This window comes from Cimex lectularius, unplaced genomic scaffold (genome assembly GCF_000648675.2).
Source record: "Cimex lectularius strain Harlan isolate CLEC.00 unplaced genomic scaffold, Clec_2.1 scaffold270, whole genome shotgun sequence".
Lineage (NCBI taxonomy): Eukaryota > Metazoa > Arthropoda > Insecta > Hemiptera > Cimicidae > Cimex > Cimex lectularius.
Window position 1 is genome coordinate 293,334 of NW_019392790.1, and position 22,648 is coordinate 315,981.

The following is a 22,648-nucleotide window of genomic DNA, read 5'->3' on the forward strand; positions in this document are numbered from 1 at the left end:
GAAATACATTATTTAATAATAATATTTCCCTTGATATTCATAATTAATCCTATATGAATACATATCTATATAACTGTTTAAACCCTTTCATTACCTTTCTAAGTAGTCTAATATTAAATAGATAAATACTTACATAGAAAAAATACTTATTAAAAAAATTATATTTGTACTAAGTTAAGGACTGTTTAAAGTATGCAACCACTACTCCTATCTGACTGAGGGGAAGTGATTGTAAATAGCAAGAATTTCGGTAACCTGCTAAAAAATCTAGCATTTATTAATTAAAAATTGACAATATTTTGTTGGTTTTTATCTCAGGATGGTCTAAATTGATGTCCTTTACCATGAAGGAAAACTACGTACAAAAAAAAAAAAAAAAAAAAAAAAAAAAAAAAAAAAAAAAAATTAAGAAAAAAAAGAATAAATTGCCAACTAAATCGGTAACTCAATTCGATGTTAGACTTGGCTAACGAAAAGACTAGGTTAGAAATACAAAAATGTATTTTTTTTTTACATAAAAGCTTTGATTTGTACTTTGTCATAGTCTAGCCCCTCCTTATTGAACATACAATGTAAGTATTAAATTATTAAAAGTAGTCAACATTGATATTTGTGCAATTGCTAGAAAGGTTTTTAGAAATAAAATATAACGAACTCTTTTTTCATTTCTTTTTTTTGTTTTATACATTACCAAATAGGTAAATTTAAGTGTGGATGATTCCGCTCAAATAAAGACCCCCCCCCAATTCAAACAATCACAAATGTAATCTTAAAAGCTATACCTTTAAAAGCAAAAAACGCAAAGAAATATTTTCATTGTCAAATGGTCATTTATAGAACGCCATCTTGGGATATAATTTTAACGGAACGTGGATTCGGTAAAATGAAATGTATTTGCAATTCTAAATGGAAGACATGTAGATATTTATATTCCTTGCATAAAACTGGCATTCTTAATTTAAAAGAAAAACGTTTATGAATGAACTTTGTATCCCACATTGATAACGAAAAGACCGATCAAACTGACATTTTTTCTCTCTTTAACATTGAACTTTGTTAAAACATTGCTCTAAAGGCAATAGCACTAAAACTAATCAAAAGAAAAAAAAAATAAGCTAAATCTTTATAATGGAAAAAAATGCAGCAAACTTGGAACTTTTTAATACACTTAAATATTAGACTTATCTTAGAAATAATAAATGTTTCAATTTATTTTTATTGCTGTTGATCACATTCCAATAATATACCCTTAAAATTATTTAGATCAAAATTAACCTTACAAGTCTTTTTTTAATTTTTATTTTTATTTGACTTGATTTAAATCAAAGACACCTACGCCACCCAAAATATCGGCAGTTTCTCACTTAACAAAACTATCTATACTATAAAATAAATTAATTTAAAATTTATCACAGTCATTTTCACGAAAAAAAGAAAGAAAAGTCTTTGCGAAACAATAGGTGGGAACAGGTTTGTGCATACATACTTTCTACTCTTTTTCTACGAATAAAATGTGACAAAAATTAATTCTTCTTGCTTTCAGGGAAATCAAAAATTAAAAAAAGAAAAAAAAATATTTAAAACAAATAAATATGCATTTATTTGTTTTAAATATTTTTTTTTCTTGCCAGTACATATTGATCAGAACAAAAAAATGCCTTTCCTCCGTTTTATTTATATTTTTCCCCTACCAAACAAACCTATAAATATCGATAAACATTATCGACAAAACTTCACTATAATATAAGCAAATTTTTAAAATATCCGAGCAATTGAGTAATACATGACCCTGAGGGTCTCATGAGTTACCAATTGTACTCATATTAACAATTAAAATAAATCTTTAAAAAAAAATACATCATTAAAAAGGCTGCACAATAATAGAAAAATAGATCTGTTCAAAATATACCAGTGTGTAAATTTTATTTTATTTGTTTAATAACATGGACCTTGGTACTGATATTAAATTATGCTCTCATCCTTCAGTCTATCAAACACGATAATATATTTATGCAAAAAAAGCTTAGAATACTAAAGTTATAAGATAAAAATAATGAAAAAATTAGGTTGATATTTTAATTAAAATGATTTGGAGTTTATAGCATGTGCCAATGGTTCCATGGCCAAACGTACCTACTGAAAGAATACTTTGGACTATAAAAAGAAGAACGAATCACTACATTGATGTTGCACATTTTATAAGTACAAAACATTTAAAATAACACTTAAATTTATTACTTTTTGAGAATAAAATAACCATATAGTATATCAATCATATAGAATTTTGTTAAACTTTGCTTAAAAAAATAAAATAAAAATAAAAACTGGAAACGGTTGCATGCCGAAAACCTTGTTTATACTTAGACTGAAAAAACTGTTTTTGTACATTAGAAAGAAGCAACAAGTAATGAAAGGGTTTTACAATTCTGACTACCTTTTCTTATTTACACCTTTTGCAACTGGCTTACCTGGTTTTTTATTGGTAATCGAATGATAACTCGCTGATTTTGGAGCAGAACATGGTTTTTCAGTCTTGTCACTGCTTCCCATTTCTTTTTTCTTTTTGGCCAATTCTTGATTTCCGTTGAAACACGAACACCCCTTTTTAGTTTTCCTAGGCTGGTTTCGTCTGGAATGTTCAATTTCTAGACAATCGTCAGCCTCTTCTAGTAGGGTGTCTAATGAACTGCCACTGTCCTCGCCCCCGCTCGAGAGGTACATGCCGACTTTCTTTCTCTTTTTACCTCTGCTGGCCAATTCCGCCTCCTTGTATACACCTGTGTTCTTGTTATTTCTCAAGACGCTCTGTTCGCAGATTAAACTGATATCTTGCGAATCGTCTTTCGGAGAATCGTTCCTTCTTATGTCTTCGACGATACTCTCTGTAGTCCGCCAGACGATACTCGACCTCGAAAGATTGCCTTTCCTGAGTTCTTCATCATCAAGATCGTTATGATGTTGGGATTTTACCATATGAAACCATGGGATATTAGACTCTTCGTGCGATTTCCCTTTCTGCAAGTAATTCTGGTATGTATACGTGCAATTACCACGAGATAAGATATTAGGTGACTGATTGGGGTCATGGGGATTTTTGTCGCTTACATCATTTTCACGCATATCAGCCATTTTCCCTGAACTTCCGTGTTTACACGAATTTTGTAACTCACTGTCAGAATCTCCTTCAGCGTCCAAAATGTCGTTACATTGCGGTTCTCCATCAGAAAAATTATCACTGTCGTGTGCTATCAAGTTTAAAGTATTAATGGCAGGATGCTGTTCACATCCAATATTGCCGTGATCTTTACTGTTCTGGGAACTTGTTTTGAAAACAAGAGTTGTAGAATTTATTGTTTTGGTTTCATTGTTTGGTGTTATTAACGATGATCCATTGATCGGACCTTCCTCGCAAGAAGAGTTGGATTTTTGTTCAAACGCACTTTCTTTATTTAGAGTATTATTATCCCTCGGTGAATTGTCGTAACCTGCCCTTTTTCCGATTTCTTTCTTTTTTCTCCAAGACCCAGAATATCTATTAGTGACCATGTCTGACAGAACCGGCGGACTACAACGGTTTGGAGAATCGTGGCTGCTCGAAGAAGATTCCATCCCGCGAGAATACAATTCTTGCAGGCTGTCTCTGCTAAGAGGGTCTGAATCAAGAAGCAGTTCAGCTTCTGGAAATAAATCGCTAGTACTTGGTTTGTCGACTCCCAAATCCTCGCATTCTTCTGACAAACTTTTCTGAAGTCTCAACTCCCTTTCGAGAGATAAAGCAGAATTACGTTGTTGCATGAACTCATCTTTGCTCACTTTCAAACGGTCAGATCTTTTGAAAGCCACTTGAAAAATTGTATTTTCAACGTTCAGTTTCCTCTTCAAACCTAATCCACTGTTTTGCATTATCGTTTGCGTTTTGCCATCCTGCACACTGGGAGAGAGAGGGTTAGTTTTGACCTCTTTCACGCCTTTTTCAAGTTTCCCAACATTGAATTGCCATTGGTGGCCAGTTGAACTATGATTGGGAAGACCTTGTACTTTTGTACACTGGCTCTCGTGGGAAGTGCCATGCTCTTCTCTGAACGACGTACCATCATCGTTTTTCTTTTTATTTATCGATTCTGTATGAGTTAATGATTTCAAATGTTGCTTCCCTTCTTTTATTGTCTGCGACTCCTTAATATCCCAATCTAAAACAAAATAAATAAACATATAAATATATACCTCAACCTTAGAAACTTTTATAATATATTTATTATATCAACACATATTTTTGTTCATAAAATTAACTAGGACGCAAGTGCTATGAGTATGAGACCCGACTTTGTCTTCCCTATAAAATCATTTGAGACCCAAGTCACTTTTCAGTGGACCGATTTCTTTGGTGTTATTTTCCCCGATATTTACGGATTCCCCCACTTAGAATTAGTTTTGTACAGATGGTAAAACAGCTCTTTTGTAATGGTGGGATCAAAACTGCTCACTCAGTGAAATAAATCAGCTCTTTCTCGTGGCTCATTGCTTGCACTCACCAAATTTATGGTGTGCCCTTGTAAGGGTTGATTGTCTGAATTACAGGGTTGTTATATGAAAGAAATGACGAATTGTTAAACCTTTCTCGTTTTTATTATTGCCAATAATAAATTTCAATTGAAAAAAATAAAATAAATAAATAAATAAAAGAATTAAAAATTAAAATAAAACAAAATAGAATGAAAAGTTTACCATTTTGTTCATATAACAATCCTATAATTTTATTACCTTTGTCTTGTGAACGAGTGAATAAAAAAAATATAAAAAAATACTTATTTTTATAAAACATAAAATAAAAAAAATTAATACATAGATTTTGTAAACTCGGCAAATCTGTAATATTAGAGAGTAAGCGAGTATTGCTCAAAACTGGTGGTCTCCAGACAGCCTGCCGATGTGACAGCCATTACAAAAGTAATATAGTAACAATTAAAAAAACAAAACGGGGGAACTAGGCGCTGTGCAGGTCATAACTTAAACATCCTCCGAGACCCACCCAGAAATGCTAATTTAGATGAAAGATAATATTTTTTTCTGCATGTTTTATTATTATTATTATTGAAATAATTTTTGGAACAACAGTGTCACAACAACAGTGTTTCAGGTTCCCGCATTCGACATATTAAAATTGTTTAATTAAGTTAAATTGATATCAGGGAAAAGAAAGCCACCTTGCTACATGATAAAATACATTAAAACAGACCAATAAAACCAGTTTTAATTAGGATTATAAAAAATTAGTTCTATAAAATAATCAAAGGTAAATTTCAAAGGAAATAAATTTATACAAACCTTTGTCGTCTGAAAATTCCTTTTTTGTCTGACTTTCCGAAAGCTTTTTATTCCCTTGGTTATCAATAATCATATCGTTTTTCATATCCTTGAGCACATGTGACCAATTCTTTGCACCCGCTCCAATAAAATTAGCATTCGTCACCAATTTCTCGGCTTCTCCTGAAATTGAAAACTGAATCTCCTCAGTCTTAGGCTTGAAGTCGTCACATTGACTAGAATTGTTCACCCTCTTCTTGCTTGCGTCTAGATTACCGTGTCCACTCACTATCGGCTCACTTTTAAGACTATTACCAGCGTGATCCGAATTCGTCGGGAACGTTGAATTGTTTTGATCTAGCGAACATGAGGGTTTAGTATTTGTAAATACATTTGGGGAAGTGACCTGTCCAGATTTGCCAATGTTTCTCTGGAAAAATCCCAACGAAGAGGCAGTCGATGTGTTAAGCAGTATGGTGTTATCCAACGCTATTCCCAAAGATTCTGTCTCTATACCTGATCCTGTAGATAGAGTAAACGATTGAGATCCTGATGGAAGAACCACTGTAGGCTGTGCGGAAATATTAGTAAGATTTTGTGACTGTATCTGTGATACTACAGGCAGTTTCACTTGTTTGACTGTTGAATTGGATTTGTTTAAACACATCTGACGTAAAACTACAGCTCCAGACCCGGCTGTTGTGAGTAAAGGCGAGCCAGTCGGCATCGTAACTTGATGGACTCTGTACATTTTTGGTCCTTTTGCTACGACAAACCTGCCATCGGCTGGCACAGGAAATATAACTTGCTTGACATTTCCAGCCACGGGTAATGACAATGTTAAAGGGACAGTAGCACCACTTCCCACGACCAACTGTTTCCCAGCTAAAACCTTTGTACCTTCAACATTTATCATCGGCTGAATATTTTCTTGAACGAGTACTGTCCTGCTGGTGTTAGGAGAAGGTTCTGTCAGTAAAATTCTATGCTGTGACCTTTGATCTTTGGCATCCAATGATTCTGACGCTTCAGAAGAAACATCACCACCGGGAGGATTGGAATGCTCATCATTCTTACTTTGTGGTGAATTGGGTAGCTGCGAAATTTGGCTTACACCGTTTGAACTATCCTCACTTCCAAGAGTTCTTAAGTCTTCCGATCCGGGACTCATTTCAAGCCCCGAGCAAGATGGCAAATTAGAGATACTCTTTGATTTATTCTGGGACTTTTTTCGCTTGGAAGACTGTGTGGGGTTGGTCGGTGGGTTGGATCGTCTTCGCGGAGCAGGCTTATTTTTCAACTCTGGAGAATTTCTCAGCTGTTCGGCATATTTGTCTAAAATAGCATAAATGCGCTGTGTAGTTTGTTCATCTTCCTGGGGTTTTTGTTGGGGTTTCGGCAGAGTCGAGACTTTAAGCGTGGTCGTCGGAGCGGTTTTACCGACTGACGATTTTGTCTTTGGTTTGTTGATTTTAGCATTGAGCTTTGACTGAGCGTTTGCAGGTGGAGTTTGGGGAGCAGGACTAGAAGTCTGAGAAGCAATACTTAATGCTGGCGAAGCAAGGGGTCGACTACAACTCTGAACGACTACTACTGGCGTGTTTGTAGTTATTTTCGGAGCATTGGAGGTGGCTAAAGTAACTGTACTATTTGAAGTATTTGCAGGACTTGCTTTGCTAATAAATGTTAAACTTACTCTATCTGAATTCATATCAGATATAGTATTAACAATTGAAGGCTGGAACATAGAGTTAACTTTTGAAGAATTTTGGCTGAAATCGGAATTTTCAGACGAATGAGGCAAATTTTGATCATTTTTCTTATTCACATTGCCCCTCTCTTTCATTTGAGATGTGTTTGTGACTTGTTCTAATACTGATTCAAATTCTCGAAGCTGTTCTAATGTCGTAGAGCTAACAGACTGATCTGGATTAATTTGTTCTCTTCTTGTTTCAATTTTGGATAAATTATTCAAAGAATTTTGGTTGAGATTTGTGGCGAGTACAACAGTTCTAGCAGGAAGGGGGATTGTGACCACAGGTGGGCCTGTCTGAGTCATGCTATTTCCAGTGGACACTTGTAGAAGCGGCCTTACAAATCTAGACGGACCTTGTGGGACTACGGAATGCCTTCTGAACGTTTTGGGTGCTGGAGTGGGCATTCTTATTTTTGACATGCCTCCTAACACATCGGGGTTTTTTGGAGTTTCAATTTTTATGTTTTTTACATTAGACGGGCTTTGACCAGAGTTTGCATTATTGTTTATTACTGTATGTTTTATTGGTGGATTACTTTGAAGAGCTGCAGCCAGTAAAGCATTCATGTTACTCCTTATGACTGAATCTTTATTTCTAATTTCAGTTTCAATCTTTGGGTTTGGAATGATTACATCTGCTGTAGAGGTGGCTTTGAGAATTGTAACTGGCTTGCCTTGTAGAAGGCCCGTGTTGGAAATAGAAATCGGTACTTTACATGTAAAAATTACTCCACTTGAAGGCTGGCAATCGGATGATGCCCTGTTTTCTTTTATTTCTGAAGTCGCAGAACTGGCTACAGAATCACTCTGTACTGATGTAGATGGAACAGCGACTTGAGCGGTAGCATCACTTCGTAATTTTTCAGTCAAATTTTTTGAAGTATTTTCAGCCTCTTTTGATACTGTTTGAACACCTTTAGATATCGGAGTTGTCGAACGTACTTCCAGTTTATCGTTGTTAGGCGAGTTACTTTCAAAATGTGTCGGGGAAGACATTACACTATTGTTTTCTACTGGTAATGCGGGTCCACTCTGATATTTTTGACGCCTAAAGACTTGGTGGAATTTTGGAAGACTCGGAGGCAACAGTTCGTTTTCTAACACTTTATGAGCAAGTAACTCTTCTTTAGTTTTGAATTCTTTCTTTCTATTCAACAATTTGATAAACTGATTTTGATTGTATGTTTGAGCGGTTGTTGAAGCGTTTTCCGGTCCAGAACTATCGGGAATGGATAAAACTGGGTCTAATGTCTGATTTGTTTGGAAGTACTGTTCGATAACTCTTCCATCTTTTACGACCAAACGGTACACAGGATTCCCTTGGGACTGAGATTTATGAGCTTCTTCCATGGCACTGGTTTGACTACTGCTACTATTCGTAGTCGAATTTTTATTTGTACAATTTGGCTCTGATTGCAGCTTTAATTTATGAGGCTGTCCTATACTTTGAATGTGAGAAGTTACTTGTGTTCCCGAGTCTTGGGAACTCAGTGAAGATAATTCTACTGTGCTATCTCCACGATGATCTTCAGCCAGTTGGTCAGTGGTCTGGGTACTGAGGCTCGGTTTTAAACCTTGCACTCTGTTCGCCACTAAAGTCGGATTTGTATTATTAAGCAATATCTGTGACCCGGATATAGTCAAATTAGATGTAGTAGTAGTCGCCACGGAAGTGTGTGATGTTGGAACAGATTGGCCTGACTGTATAGAATACACTACTGAACGATTGTCCGAAGAGTTCGACTCAACACCTTGATTAAAAGAATTTTGAGAATGCGATGATTCAGACACATTATCATTTGGTGGCTTTGCTCTTGAATGAAGAGAGTTCTGTTGAATATTTTGGGAAACGCCGGAATTCGAAACTGACTGAGTCAACAAAGAATTAGTGGAACTGGAAATTTGAACTACCTGCACAGTCGTTTCTTGTGGTTGAGGAATTATCATGTCAAGCGAGTTCATACCTGGGACGGATTTCGCCAACAATATGTCACTTCTCATAACGGCTTGAGCCAATATATCAAGATTTTCTCGATCCGGCATACCACCTTTTACAACAGTCTCTTTCACCGGTTGTTTCTTCAAATTTAATATATCAGTCAGTAAAACTTTTGGGTTTAAATTCAGCGACTGGAGAATCGGTATGAATTTGCCCTTTATGATGCTGTTGTTCAAAGCGGCCGGAGGGACTTCAGCAGGTAACGGGCTCGAAGACTTATAAATACTGCAAGGCTGTTGCAAATTCCATTTCTCTTGGTCTTCCATCTTGCTAACTGGTGTAGTGCAATTAAACTCAGGTCCTAAAATAAACAAAAACCATAATTAATTTAATGTACGAACATTTTGTAAAGCAGCACATCTTACTTTAATAAAAAATATTTGTATGAAAGTGTACTGTTGGAATTAAAATTGTATTCACAGGCAAACAATAAGTGTTTTATAATGCATTGTTCTCTCAGTAATCTGAACTATTCATTGCAGGGATATTCAGATAAATGAAAAATTCTAAGTACAGAGGATGTTAAAAAATACACACAAATTTACAAAAAAACAACACTATTATTACTGCATACACAAAACGTAAAACCTATTAGAATAAATATATACTGTCAATATTTCTTTTAAAAAAAATCTGTTTTTTTCAAAATTTATTTAACACTTTCTTCATTGCTTCTTCCTCTTTTTCTCTCATTTTTAAGCAGTAAGTGTATTATACTTAACACAAGAAAAATGATCTATTTCATTTTTTTGAGAAATTCACTGAACAAAAGAAATTTTTGAAAATTCATATAGTATAAGCTGGCTTGTTCTACATTTGCCTCTCCCTCTCACTCACTCTCTATTTCATTCATTCAAACACTTGCACTCCATTTAATTCATTCACTTTATCTATCGCCAACTCACTCACTCTATCACCAATCCACTCCTTTATTCTCTATTTCATTCACACAATTACACTCTATTTAATTCAGTCACTCACTCTATCTATCACCAATCCACTCATTCATTCTCTATTTCATTCACACACTTAAACTGTATTCAATTCAGTCATTCACTATTTCTCTCATTCCAACACTTACACTCTATTAATTCAGTCACTCACTCTATCTATCACCAATCCACTCATTCATTCTCTATTTCATTCACACACTTGCACTCCATTTAATTCATTCACTCACTCTATCTATCAACTCATTCATTCTCTATTTCATTCACACACTTACACTCTATTTAATTCAGTCACTCACTCTATCTATCACCAATCCACTCATTCATTCTCTATTTCATTCACACACTTACACTATTTAATTCAGTCACTCACTCTACCTATCACCAATCCACTCATCCATTCTCTATTTCATTCACACACTTACACTCCATTTAATTCAGTCACTCACTCTATCTATCACCAACTCACTCATTCTCTATTTCATTCACACACTTACACTATTTAATTCTGTCACTCACTCACTCTCTATTTCATTAATTCACTCACTTTCTTTGTATTTCATTTATTCTCACTCTAACACTCTAATTCATCCCTTCAATCAGTCATTTAATCACACTATCTTATTCATTAATTTAATCATTCACTCACTCACTCTGTTTCATTCCTTCACTTACTCACACTTTCTCATGCATTTTTTCAATTATTCCTTCACTCACTTACACGCACTCTCTGTTTTATTAATTCGTTCACTCTCTCATCACTAAAACACACTTTTTCATTCACTCTCTCTGTCAGTCATTCTTTTTTCTCTCTATTATGTTTTATATTTCTAAATAAAAGAAAAATGTGTAATGTAAAATGCAATGTAAAAATGTATGTATAATGTAAATTGTTACTACTCATGTTAAGTGTAAGAAAGGTCCAAGAGACCTAATTTGCGTATTAAATAAAATGTTTAATCAATCAATCTCTCTTTTCTTTTTCTCTCACACACTCCCCCTGATTCTCTCTCATCCACCCCCAAATAATATTTTATATTTTCCTTTAAAATTCTGACTTCTTGTTCTAGTTTGGATTATTTAAGTTTAGATTAGGGAGAGAACACTGAATAAACCATTAACATAACAAAAGTTATTGGTACAAACAATATTAAGAACAGAATAGTTAGGTTAAGGCCAACAAACTTGTTTACTTTTATATTTATAAATAATGTGATTTAATTTTTGTGTTGTTTTATATTTTTTGTGCAACAAACAATACTTGTTTTTTTGAACTTACCTGTACCAGTGTTGGATATTGGATTATTGGAATAATTGGCAGTTTCCATAACACTCGAGTTGCTGTCGTTGAGAGACTGATCAACAAATGGCCGATTCGGTTTGTATGAAGATGAGATGGCTGAATATGAAAACTGGCTGCTTTCACTGTCACTGGATGTAAATGACGAGTCTGTTATTACTTCTCCACATACGTTAAACACGTTACCTTTTTTGTTATTGATATTTTTAGAATTTGAATTTACAGATTTCTTTCTTTTCTGCTTGACTTTCGGGACATCGACTAGATGCTCGTAACCCTTTTCAATACCTGTAGACACCATCGTTTGCGACGGCCAATCTTTAAATAGTGAATAATCTAAATTCAAGAATTTCAACTCCTTGTTCTTATGCCTTGAACTGTTATAATCAGCCATGTACTTTTCGCATTCTTTAAGTAGGTGTTCCCAGCCCATAGACCAGCTTAATAATTGACATCTCGGCCCACTTATAACTGTTGATAAGTCGTCAGCTAGATGTGGTGCAAGGCCTGAGAGTTCTGAATCTAGTAAATTCAAACCTATATCTATGTTCGTGTTTTCTTGGGAGGAAGGTGTTCGATTTGAGTCTCTTGGCCAACTCGAATTAGATTGTTCTGACGATGTGAAACTCTGTTTTGCTTCAGTCGAATTGTTGTTATTATATTCAGCAGCATGAACTTTGATCTTTTCAAGAACTTCATTTGTCGGTTTTAAGGAAAACGCTGTCAATAAACATTCTCGACACACGTATTTGTTACAGCTTAGAAGCTCTCCTAGTTGTAAAAATCCATCGGCCAATATGCTTTCCGCTTCGTTGATTTTTGCTATATCGTTTGTTATTTTTTGCTGTTCTATTTCGTTCATGTTCGCAGTCAACGCTCTTATATAAAGTTCCACGCATAAGTTTTTCACTTTTTCACCAAACTGAAAAACAGACTATTATTATTAATGTAAAAATAGAACTATCAACAAAATCTTAAGAAAATAATTATAAAGCAAGCATTGCATTACACACAATACATTTTATGAATTTTTTTCTACAAAACAATCTCCTCCCCTTGTCCATAACTGAATTAAGATTCATTGATGCATCTATTTAATGGGGGAAAGTCGAACCAGCACGGATCTGTCTACCTTCACGGGTTTGATTACTTAAATGCGGTTTGGCTTTGCACCATCTTCAGTGAAGAATTGTCTGTTTCTTTGTCTGCGTAGCTCTCTGGACTTAATCCTTTAGTTTGAGATTGCAACAAAGCCCTGTAAGAAATTGGAGCTAACAAAATTTGGGTATACAGGGCAGAGGCAATGAGGAAGCTGATTAATATTCCCAAGGAATATTCCATAAGGGCACCTATCGATCCTCAACCCATTTGTGGCATACCAAATTGCCATAAGGGTTAAGAATAAATCATTCAACTGGTGTTCCATCCAAACAAAAAACTTAATCAAAAGAATTTAGCATAAACTGTAGAAACTGCTTGCTCAAGACCCATGCTATGTTCAGACCGTTTTCTAATGGATATTATTGTTCCCCACCTTTTCCCATTTAGAAGCAGTTTTTAGATTCAGTGAGAAACCAGGTTTGAAACAATATGTGCTGTTCAGGTATAGCTCCACTGACGCCTGAGAAAATTAACTGTAAATTTTTCTCCCAGCTTTTTTTTTTTTTAAAGGTTAGATTTTATTGTTATTAGACTAAATATGATTACAGAATTGATGGATAGACTATGCTCAAATATTTTGTAACTTTTTAGTTTGTTAAAAAAAAAAAAAAAAAAGTTTAACAATTGGGTGTTCTCATTATTTTTGTTCAGTTATGTCTGTTTGGGAAGTTTAACTTAAACATTTTCTCTACTATTATAAGTAGCTATCAAATTAAAATGCCATAAAATAATAAAACAATCTTAATATATAAAATACGCACCTGCTTTCTCAAAACTTGTGTGAATATATACACATGAAGTGATGACTCGGCCGTTTTAATAATTTTTCTAACCATGTTTTCAATAGGAGCCATCGAATTTATATTGATAAATTTCGGGATATGTATAAGAGCCCATTGGGATATCAAATCAAACAACAATTTGTGATCTTCTTCGGACGTCATGACTTTTACCATCGCTGAGGCGAGAATGGTATGAGAAGCAATTTCTATCACTTTGTCACTATACTTCCAAATACGTTTAACACTTTTACAGTGGTCACCGAACCTCTGCAATAATTGAAGTCCATCGTCCAGCTTCATCATTTTCACCTGGAAATAAATATCAAGTTAAATTTTAAAGCATGGATCAAGGCCTTATCTTCATACTTTTTCAATTATTTCTTGAGTTTTATCATATTTGTACAATAGTACAAGCACAATGTCATTGATTTGGTTGATATCGAATTTATTAAACACATTAGAAACGTTCATATGCTTAACATAAGCAGCCGCCAATTTAAGAGCCAAGTCATCGCATTTATCCTCACATAATGCCTCCAGCCTCAGAAGGAGCATTTCATCTCCTTCTGCATCCAAGAAATCACTCACTATAAAAAAACAAAGTTATTAAATTTTATGTTGTTATTTTTAAGCGGAACAATAATTAATAAATACAGTGCTCTTCATTCGAATAATCAGAACTAATCACTGCTGGGGTTTTGGATTACAGAGGGGGTTACAAAAATATATGCATGTTTTTTAAAAAAATTCAACACAGCACTTTATTATTACTGCTTATAGCATGCACAAAATAGTAAAAGTTCATAGAATTCATACATCAATTTTTATTTTTTAAAAATATATTTTTTTATGTAATATTTCTTCAATGCTTCTTTCTCTTTTTCATGCATTTTTAAGCAGTAAGAATATTATACTTAACACAAGAAAAATGTGGACTGACCTAACATTTCATTTTTTAGAAGTGAAGGGAGGTGAGGGAATCACTAAACAAAATAAAATTCTTGAAAATGCATGTAGTTAAACCGGGTCTGAGTCTTCATATGACTCTCCCTCTCACTCTCTCCTTCACTCAGCCACTTGCTCACTCTGTATTTAATATAAACTCACTCTCTTTCTTACATTAATTCATCCAATCACTCACACTCTCTGTATTTCATTAATTCATTCACCCACTCACTCTCTCTATTTCATTAATTCATCACTCACTCTCTCTCTTTCTCTCTATTTGATTAAATCATTCACTCACTCTATATCACTCTTTTTCTGTCCCAGTAACTCACTCATTCTCTATTCAATACTCTCCCTCCCTCTTTCATCGACTCACTCATTATTTCGATCAATCACTCACTCTTTCTCTAATTCACTTTCTCCCCCTCCTCAAATAAAGTTTAATTTAAAATTAGGCCTTCTTGAATATTTGTGCAGTTCAGAGTACCAAAGTTCGGATTAGGGAGAGGGCACTGCAGTTCAAATAGAATAACATTTAAAAAAAACTAATAAAAAAATTATAATCATGCTTGAAAAGATTGATTATCATCAAATAAGGCATAAATAAGGAAATATATAATTGTTCACTAAATTTCTACCACTTGATGTTACATTTCTCTGAATGATGTACTACAGTGTGACCCAAGAACAAGTCATCGGACGCGCCCTCAGGGCTTTGGTGGAGGGTTAAGTTTTGGAATATAATTATGTATGACATATCATTTAAAATAAAACTGAAGATTACGTAGATTTTGCTGAATTCAGCTAACCTTAATAAATACAAGCTTTAATAGGTGGAAAAATACAAGGCCATATGCATCTCCAGAAGACGAAGGCTAAAGGGATTAAGATACACATTACATCGGAGAAATCGTTGACATCAGTTTAACGCGTAGGAAACTAATGAATATAGGTTATTAAAAAGGAAACAAAATAATCTCATATGAAGCAGCGTAAATCCATTAATTCCAAAAGAGCTTAACCCATTCATGATAGTGAGCATATCGCACTCTTGCATCCCCCAGTGAGGTGATGAGAGCATGCCATCCATCCTACCTCACTCAGCTACTGCAAGCGTGATATTATATTTCAAAGAAGCAGCATGTTGCTTGAAACAGTAAACAACAGCGTAACAGCGTTGTTTTCTAAATTTTCCATTCTCACTAGGGCTAAAAATAATATCTTAAACACATACTACGCCTATAAACTTGAATTTAAAAGTGAAGGGAGTAGAGCATGATATCAAGCTCTCAGCAGCGACAAAGGTGAAAAGATGAGCATGGAAACAGTACTTCACTTAGGGAACAAAGAGTGCGATATCACACTGACTGTCCTGGACGGGTTAAAATAAGAGAAATTTTTAAAATATATTCAAGCATGAAAACACATTTGAATATTTTGGTTAACTATCGAGAATGGCCACATCTTATCAAAACAGGAATATAAGGGAAGGAAGCAAATTAAAGAATATGATCAGATAGATATCACTGAGCTAATTACAATGTCACAATAACATAAGGATATTTTGGAGCTAAATTTACTAAATGATAATAAAATTAGTATGTAAATGACACCCAGCTTTAACAGATTCAAAGCAGTCTATGTGAGATTAAATAATCTATGAGACACTTACTTCTTAGGAGGAAAATTCAATTTGGAAGATATATACAATTTTTCTATTGCATTCTGAAACTCCTCAAACTTTTCAAAACACTACAGCATTATTATTCATTCGTCTAAACCAAAAATGAAAAGAAAACCTGTTTAAAATATTTAAGGAATGAAACGAAAAAGTGGTCCAAACGGGGGCGCACCAAGACTATTTCAATAGTGAAAAAATCTGCCATCTATGATTCACCTGCACCTTCTTATCGGTTCGATGATTCGCCAGAACAATAGAAAAAAAATAGTTTGGTGCTAAAAAATATGATTCAGAACGGGAAAAAGAATAGAAAAGCCAAGGAAAAATTAAAACAGTTTTTTAAACCATGAAGAAACATTTTTAGCTCCTTTGGCTTTTATCTTTCTGTACAGCAGTCAAATTTATTCAAATATCTTTTGATTTGTGAATTTCATAAAGTGAGAAAATATCTCATTCTCTTATTACTATTACTTGTTTCCCCCCATTGAAAATCCACTTATTTCCAAAGACAAAGCCAAAAACCAGCATTAAAACTACTTAACGGCTACTTACTGGTAAAGGTTTTGGAATGCATAATGAATATTTTCCAAACTCCCCACTTCTGAGGAATAATCATAATAATGTTTCCATGTTCTGAAAAGGACACTGGCCTTATTCTCACAGCCCTTATGAATGCCCTGTAGAGGTTTGTGAAGATCCTAAAACACAATTATATCAAAAACCTAATATTCTAAGTGAATCCATGGAGAAAATTAAAGCACGCTTATCTTTAAATATTTTATACAGCATCATACTTATAATACAATGTATATATGACCTTAATTTTACTGTCATATCCAAATTATGATTACCTTCTTTATATTTATTTGAAATAAGTTAACTAAGTTCGAAAATTTGAATAGATCGTAAAAAATCTCTGAAAATTAACAAATAAGATAAAAACGACAATAAACAGTACAATATTACTTATAAACTACATGTCCATTACGTTTTTACTTTTTTTTTTTTTTTTAAATTGACTAAATATTAAATTTCAACCATTATCAATTTAAATTTTAATTTTTTTTGTTGTTAATGAGCAGAAAAGTTCTATTTTAATTTATTTTTCAGATAAGAGAGAAAAAAAAAATAGAAAAAAGGCACAGATATCTTCATTAGTTATGTCTTGTAGATTTGTATTGAGTTTATTCAATTTCTCTGTGTAGTCAGTGGGCCGATGTAATTTGGTCATTACAGATCATTTTGGATTATTTATCATCACTATTCTAATAAATAAAATGTGCCTTCCCTCACCCTGTTTATAGCCTTGTCCTGATGGGCATTCAAAATGCCGAAACGCATCAGGAAGACCAACCTAGCAAGAATAGGCAGTCCAAAACTGATCTGTATATTTTAAAGTTTAACTGACTCTTGTATCTTTGAGTAATAAAATAATATTTAAAAAGGATTAACTAATTAATATCTTTGAACTGAAAATGTTCAAATATTGTTAACGATCTACTAAATAACAGAATTAGATATAACAGAAATTAAGGAATAAAATAACTCATCATACAAACCATCTGCAACTTTTAAAAAAATGACATTGATTTTTATTTTTTGTTCAGAAAACAATTTTTTTCTGGAAAAGAGCTTTGTGTTTCAATTAAAATCTTTATTAGATAATAATATAACCTAATTATTAGAAAATAATTCAGAAAAGCTTACCAGAGTCAATCCCAGAATTATTTTAACATTTGCTGACATGATTATTTTTAGAGCGATTTTGTTTGAAGAGCATTAATATCATTATAATATTGCTTCCGGTGTTAAGCCTGAAAAGTAAATAAATAAAATTTAAACTCACATTAATAGTACAATATTTTAAATAAATTCCTTAATAGAAGTAAAATAGATATTGGAACTGAACCAATGATAAATGATGATTCCATGGATGTGATTCACAATGATCAAAAAGTTACATGTACATACAGTTTTACATATAATTCATTTTTTTAAATCCAAAGATAAACAAGGGGCTTCAGAAGCAAAAATATTCTAATCTTTTAGGACAGACAATTTCTTAAAATTCAAGTTTAATTACATAACAAAAAAAAAAGAGTTGTAACTTTTAATTCTGTATTAAGTATTATTTTATATAAGGTCCTTTGCCCCTTCAAAAAAAGTTTTTTAAATCAAGGTTTCATAGATTGAAAAATAAAAGTAGAAAAAAATATATTCTAAAATATCGGTGTACTTTTTTACTTTTTAAGCCAAGAATAAGCAAAAGCCAAATAACAATAATGAGAAAGGTGGGCCTGATTGGCAGAAAAGCTCTCACATGTATCAAGAGCACTGTCAATAGATGGCACTCAGAGGATCTGACACATAGGTCATCCTCATCCTATTAAGAATAGGCCATGCGAGGTTGACATAGACATTTACATTTGGCAGTATGTGTCCGACATGCAGAGAAAGTTGCTCAATCTGCCCCAGCTAAACAGAGGAAACAGGGTTGTTTTCATTCATAGTACTAATCGTTTTGCGTACCTAGTGTGTGCGCTGAGAGTGAATGACGACATTTTTGACGTTAATGTGTAGTGTGAGAGGGCAGTCGGCAGAATATTGAGTACCCCACAGACCCTCAATTAGAATAGATAGTATGTTTTATAGGGTGATGGTGCAATATCGAGTACGTCACTACTCTGAGTGAATGGTGTGTAAAAAGGAAAGAATGTATTTAAGAGAGAGTGAGAATATGAATGAGAGACTGATTGTATTGGGAGTTGAAATGACCTAGCTGTCAACAGCACATCGAGCCCACCTCGATGGCTAGATGGGTAAGATTGAGGTCTGACCCTGGACTGCCAACACCCTGGTTGGGTTATCTCAAGGCCTGCCAGTAATTTATTGTAAATTAGGCAAAAGCTACGAGAAGTGATAGGCTCAACTCAGTACAAGTGTATGTATGTACAGATTTGAGCTTATATAAATCAGTAATCATCTATTTAAAATAATACTACCATGAAATATGAGTTCCATTCGTTTCATGGCTGATCCCATAAGTCAAAATGTATCTCAAATCAATTATCCTCATTGGAATTAACTGAAATGAGATTAATTCGTACCAACCTTTAAAAAACAGCTCTATCTCATTATAACAATGTATTTATAATGTACAAATATTTTATACAAACAAAATAAAACCAAATTGTAAAACAGAATCATTAGAAATAAACAGATTTAGCATAAGCCGATTAGCTTATATGGAGTACAAATTTTTCATTCATTCATTTTTGTCTAACATGAACAAATTAATAACAAATATACATACCCACAAAAAGGGGGAAAAGCCTAAATGACTAGCCACATAAAAAACAAAATTAAAACTAAACAAGTCAGAAATGGGATAACATGTAAACTGACCAACCAAGTGTGAATGCATCTGAGCCGAATGACATTTGTGACATCACCTCAAAAACTAATGAGATGTAAATAACATTTAAAACAAGAATAAGCAAACTAAAACAAAGAAAGACATATAGAAATAAGATATTATTCTAAACTTATGACGTACACTTCTTTCCTTCCAATTTCATTTTAAGATTTGTTTGACAAAATAGGTGGACCATCGTGTAAATTGTCTTAAACAACTTCAGCACAGTCAAAGATTGTACTTTTCATAATAAACTCTGGGTTTTGAAAAACTTGAATAAACAAACTAAAACAAAGAAAATTATATGGAAAATCATATTATTATAAAATTGTGGTGTACACTTCTGTGAACTTTAAGCACTGTACATCAAAATAGGTGGACCACCTAGTAAATTGTCTGAAACAACTTCAGCACAGTCAAAAATTGTACTTTTCACAATTATCTCTGGGTTTTTCTCTCTCTTCCTTTCGATACTCCAGAATTTTAAGAATAAAATTAAAAAGGAAGCCAAAGTTTCTCAAAGATGTCTATAAATGCCTTGTAAAATGAAATATATATTCTCGATAAACAATGACAAACTGGATGCACACAATTAACATTTTTGTAAAAATGTTCACACCCTCGACATCAATGAGATGTAAATAACAGTTAAAACTTGAATAAATAAACAAAAATATTATAAGGAAAATCATATTATTATAAACCTGTGGTGTACACTTGGTTTTTGTAAACTTTACTTTAAGCAATGTACATCAAAATAGGTGGACCACCATGTAAATTGTCTGAAACAACTTCAACAGTCAAAAATTGTACTTTTCACAATAATTTCTGGGTTTTTAAGGAAGTTAAAAAGGAAGTCAGAGGTTCATGACGATGTCCATCAATGCCTTTAAATTGAAATATATATTCTCGATAAACAACGACAAACTGGATGCGCATAATGAACATTTTTGCACAAAACATCCACAACCTCGACATCAACAATAGGTAAATAACAATTAAAACTTGAATAAATAAACTAAAACAAAGAAAATTATATGGAAAATCATATTATTATAAAAATTGTGTTGTACTCTTTGGTTTGTGAACTTTACTTTAAGCAAGGTGTTGAAGGTGAACCACCGTGTAAATTGTCTGTAACAACTTCACCACAGTTAACATTGTGCATTTTATTTGGATTTTTTTTCTATAAGCTAGATGTGGAAACCTGATGCAATACAAAAAACATTTTTTTTAATATAAATTTTCTAACATATTTCTAAAATTGTTACAAAAATGGAGAGATGGTAGTATTTTGATGTAAAAAGTTGAACTTTTTTTTATTGTAGCATGGTTGTTCTTGAGAGAAAATAATTTCTGTATTAAAGGATCTTTTTTTCGTTGGTTTTTACCAGTGATAAACCCATTATTGTTACTTTCATAATAAAGGATGAGACTTTAACAGACGTTGAATCTGCTTAAGCTAGAAGTTTTGCGTATAACTGACCGTAATTACTAAAATCAGTTTAATTAAATCTTGTTTAGTTTAAAAAAAAAGTCTTTATTGGTTGAAAATTGACTCAGGGGACTAGGATAAACAACGGAATTTCCGATACTTTTTTTTAAAGGTACGTGAAGTTTCAAGTACTTTAAGTACCCAGGGATGGTAAAACAAAGGTCCATTCTTTAACACGAATAATTTCAAAATAGAAATGCGAATTGTTCGTAAGTCCTTGTAAGTTTCTTTTAATCCGGACACAAACACGATTTCTAAACAAAGCGATAACACAACCCCCGTCCGTGGTGGGTAAAATAGTGGGCATTTAACAGGCGGAAAACTGCCGGAAAATTAAAGCCGACCGTTCAAAATCTAAATATAGTCTCACCTTTTTCGAAGAAAATCCAACTTGAACTTAAATCCTTAAAGTTGTATTTACAACGTTGGAAGAGGCAAAACTTCAATGGCGAAAATTCAACTCGACTCCGACAAAGCCTTCGTTTTTCAAGCACTGAACGTCCCTTTACAAACGGACTTAGTCTAAGTCCACTTTTTCAAATACCCGATTGTCCGATAGAATTTACATTTGAAGTATTGTTGTCACATTTCCCCAAGTTCACAACACCAATCTCACCAAGTTCTAACCCTTAAAGACGCCATCTTTTAGACTTACAACCCTATCAAAATCCTTAACATCAACACTTTTACAACCCCCAGGTTTGACCAGAGTCGGATAGACTTGAACTTAAAAATAATATATACATTATTTTAAAAAACTAAGTTTGGCTTATTTTGTATATTTCGACAATTTTTAATAAAAATTTAAAAAAATATTTGACAGTTTTCATTAAGAAGAAAAAAAAGAGTAAATTTTAATCTATTTTAACCTTTTTACTAGTTAATATAAAAATTGATCCCAACAGAAAATACATATCTTAAAATCAACCGAGTTTTCATATAAAAAAGAAAACCTTTAAAATATAATTCTGCAATATTCAAAAAAGAGTTTTAAAGAAAAATTAAAAATCGTTAAATTGCGCAATATCAGTCCTGAAAATTTGAATACTGACGGTCTCATAAATGCACGCAATACTTACACACTTCTGTGTGCTAAGTGCTCTCAAAAGGGTGAACGGAGTATGAGGGAAGGAATATCGGAGGGGGCGCAGGGTCGGCCCAAGTCCGCGGCCCTTTTCGCCAATTCGAATTTACAGTTTCCCGATTTTTAAAATATTCAATTAGACTGAATTAAATCTTTAGAACAATTAGATATTGACCCAGACGTGTCGGGCATGTTGCTAAATGTCGTGTGTGCCCCATATTAATTGAAGGGTGGCTTGGCTCCGTATAGGGAGCGATTAGGAATGCCATCCGACAAGAGAATTGTTCTCGAGTGAAATAGCGAGCTTGGATATTTATATATATCGTTTTATTATTATTTTTATTGTATATTATATTATCGCATATAGTTTTTTTCTGTCAAATTAGCCCCTTTTTTAAAGGATTAAAAAACTTAATTTTTTATAAGCATGTCAAGTAAAATTCCTGTATACTTGAGAATTTTCAATGTAATATGGGCTAAATACCTTATGATAATCAATTTCAATAAAAAATAAAAATGATATTAATTAGATATAAATGTGTAGAGATTAGTGACCGTTAATCGATAGTTATTACCGCATCTCACGATATCTGAATAACTATTAGATATAAAATAAAAGATTTTTTTAAAATTTTAAGTCCAATAATTTTATATTTTAAACTAATTAATTTAAATTAAATTAATTCTTTTTAATTTTATGTTAACCCATTTTCGTATCAAATTGAACGTTTTTAATTTCAAATTAACCTTTCTGTTCATATTCGAATTAACCC

The 22,648-nt window shown here is 33.2% G+C and overlaps 1 protein-coding gene across 4 annotated transcripts; it reads right to left on the minus strand.

Moving 5' to 3' along the window:
* Positions 1–375: 375 nt before the first annotated feature.
* On the minus strand, positions 376–21,443 carry LOC106664086. Of its 4 annotated transcripts, XM_024227871.1 has the most exons (9): positions 21,162–21,443; positions 17,589–17,695; positions 16,733–16,797; positions 16,434–16,579; positions 13,619–13,839; positions 13,232–13,561; positions 11,289–12,243; positions 5,326–9,360; positions 376–4,190 (listed from the first exon to the last, which is right to left on the minus strand). In XM_024227871.1, the coding sequence occupies exons 4-9, from the start codon at positions 16,495–16,497 to the stop codon at positions 2,431–2,433; spliced, it is 7,365 nt and encodes a 2,454-aa protein (XP_024083639.1). In that variant the 5' UTR covers positions 16,498–16,579; positions 16,733–16,797; positions 17,589–17,695; positions 21,162–21,443; the 3' UTR covers positions 376–2,430. The 4 variants fall into 4 exon arrangements, with proteins under 4 accessions (XP_024083639.1, XP_014244959.1, XP_014244957.1 ...); XM_014389473.2 differs by lacking the exon at positions 16,733–16,797 and having other exon boundaries at positions 11,289–12,231; XM_014389471.2 differs by lacking the exon at positions 16,733–16,797.
* Between the last annotated feature and the right edge of the window lie 1,205 nt (positions 21,444–22,648).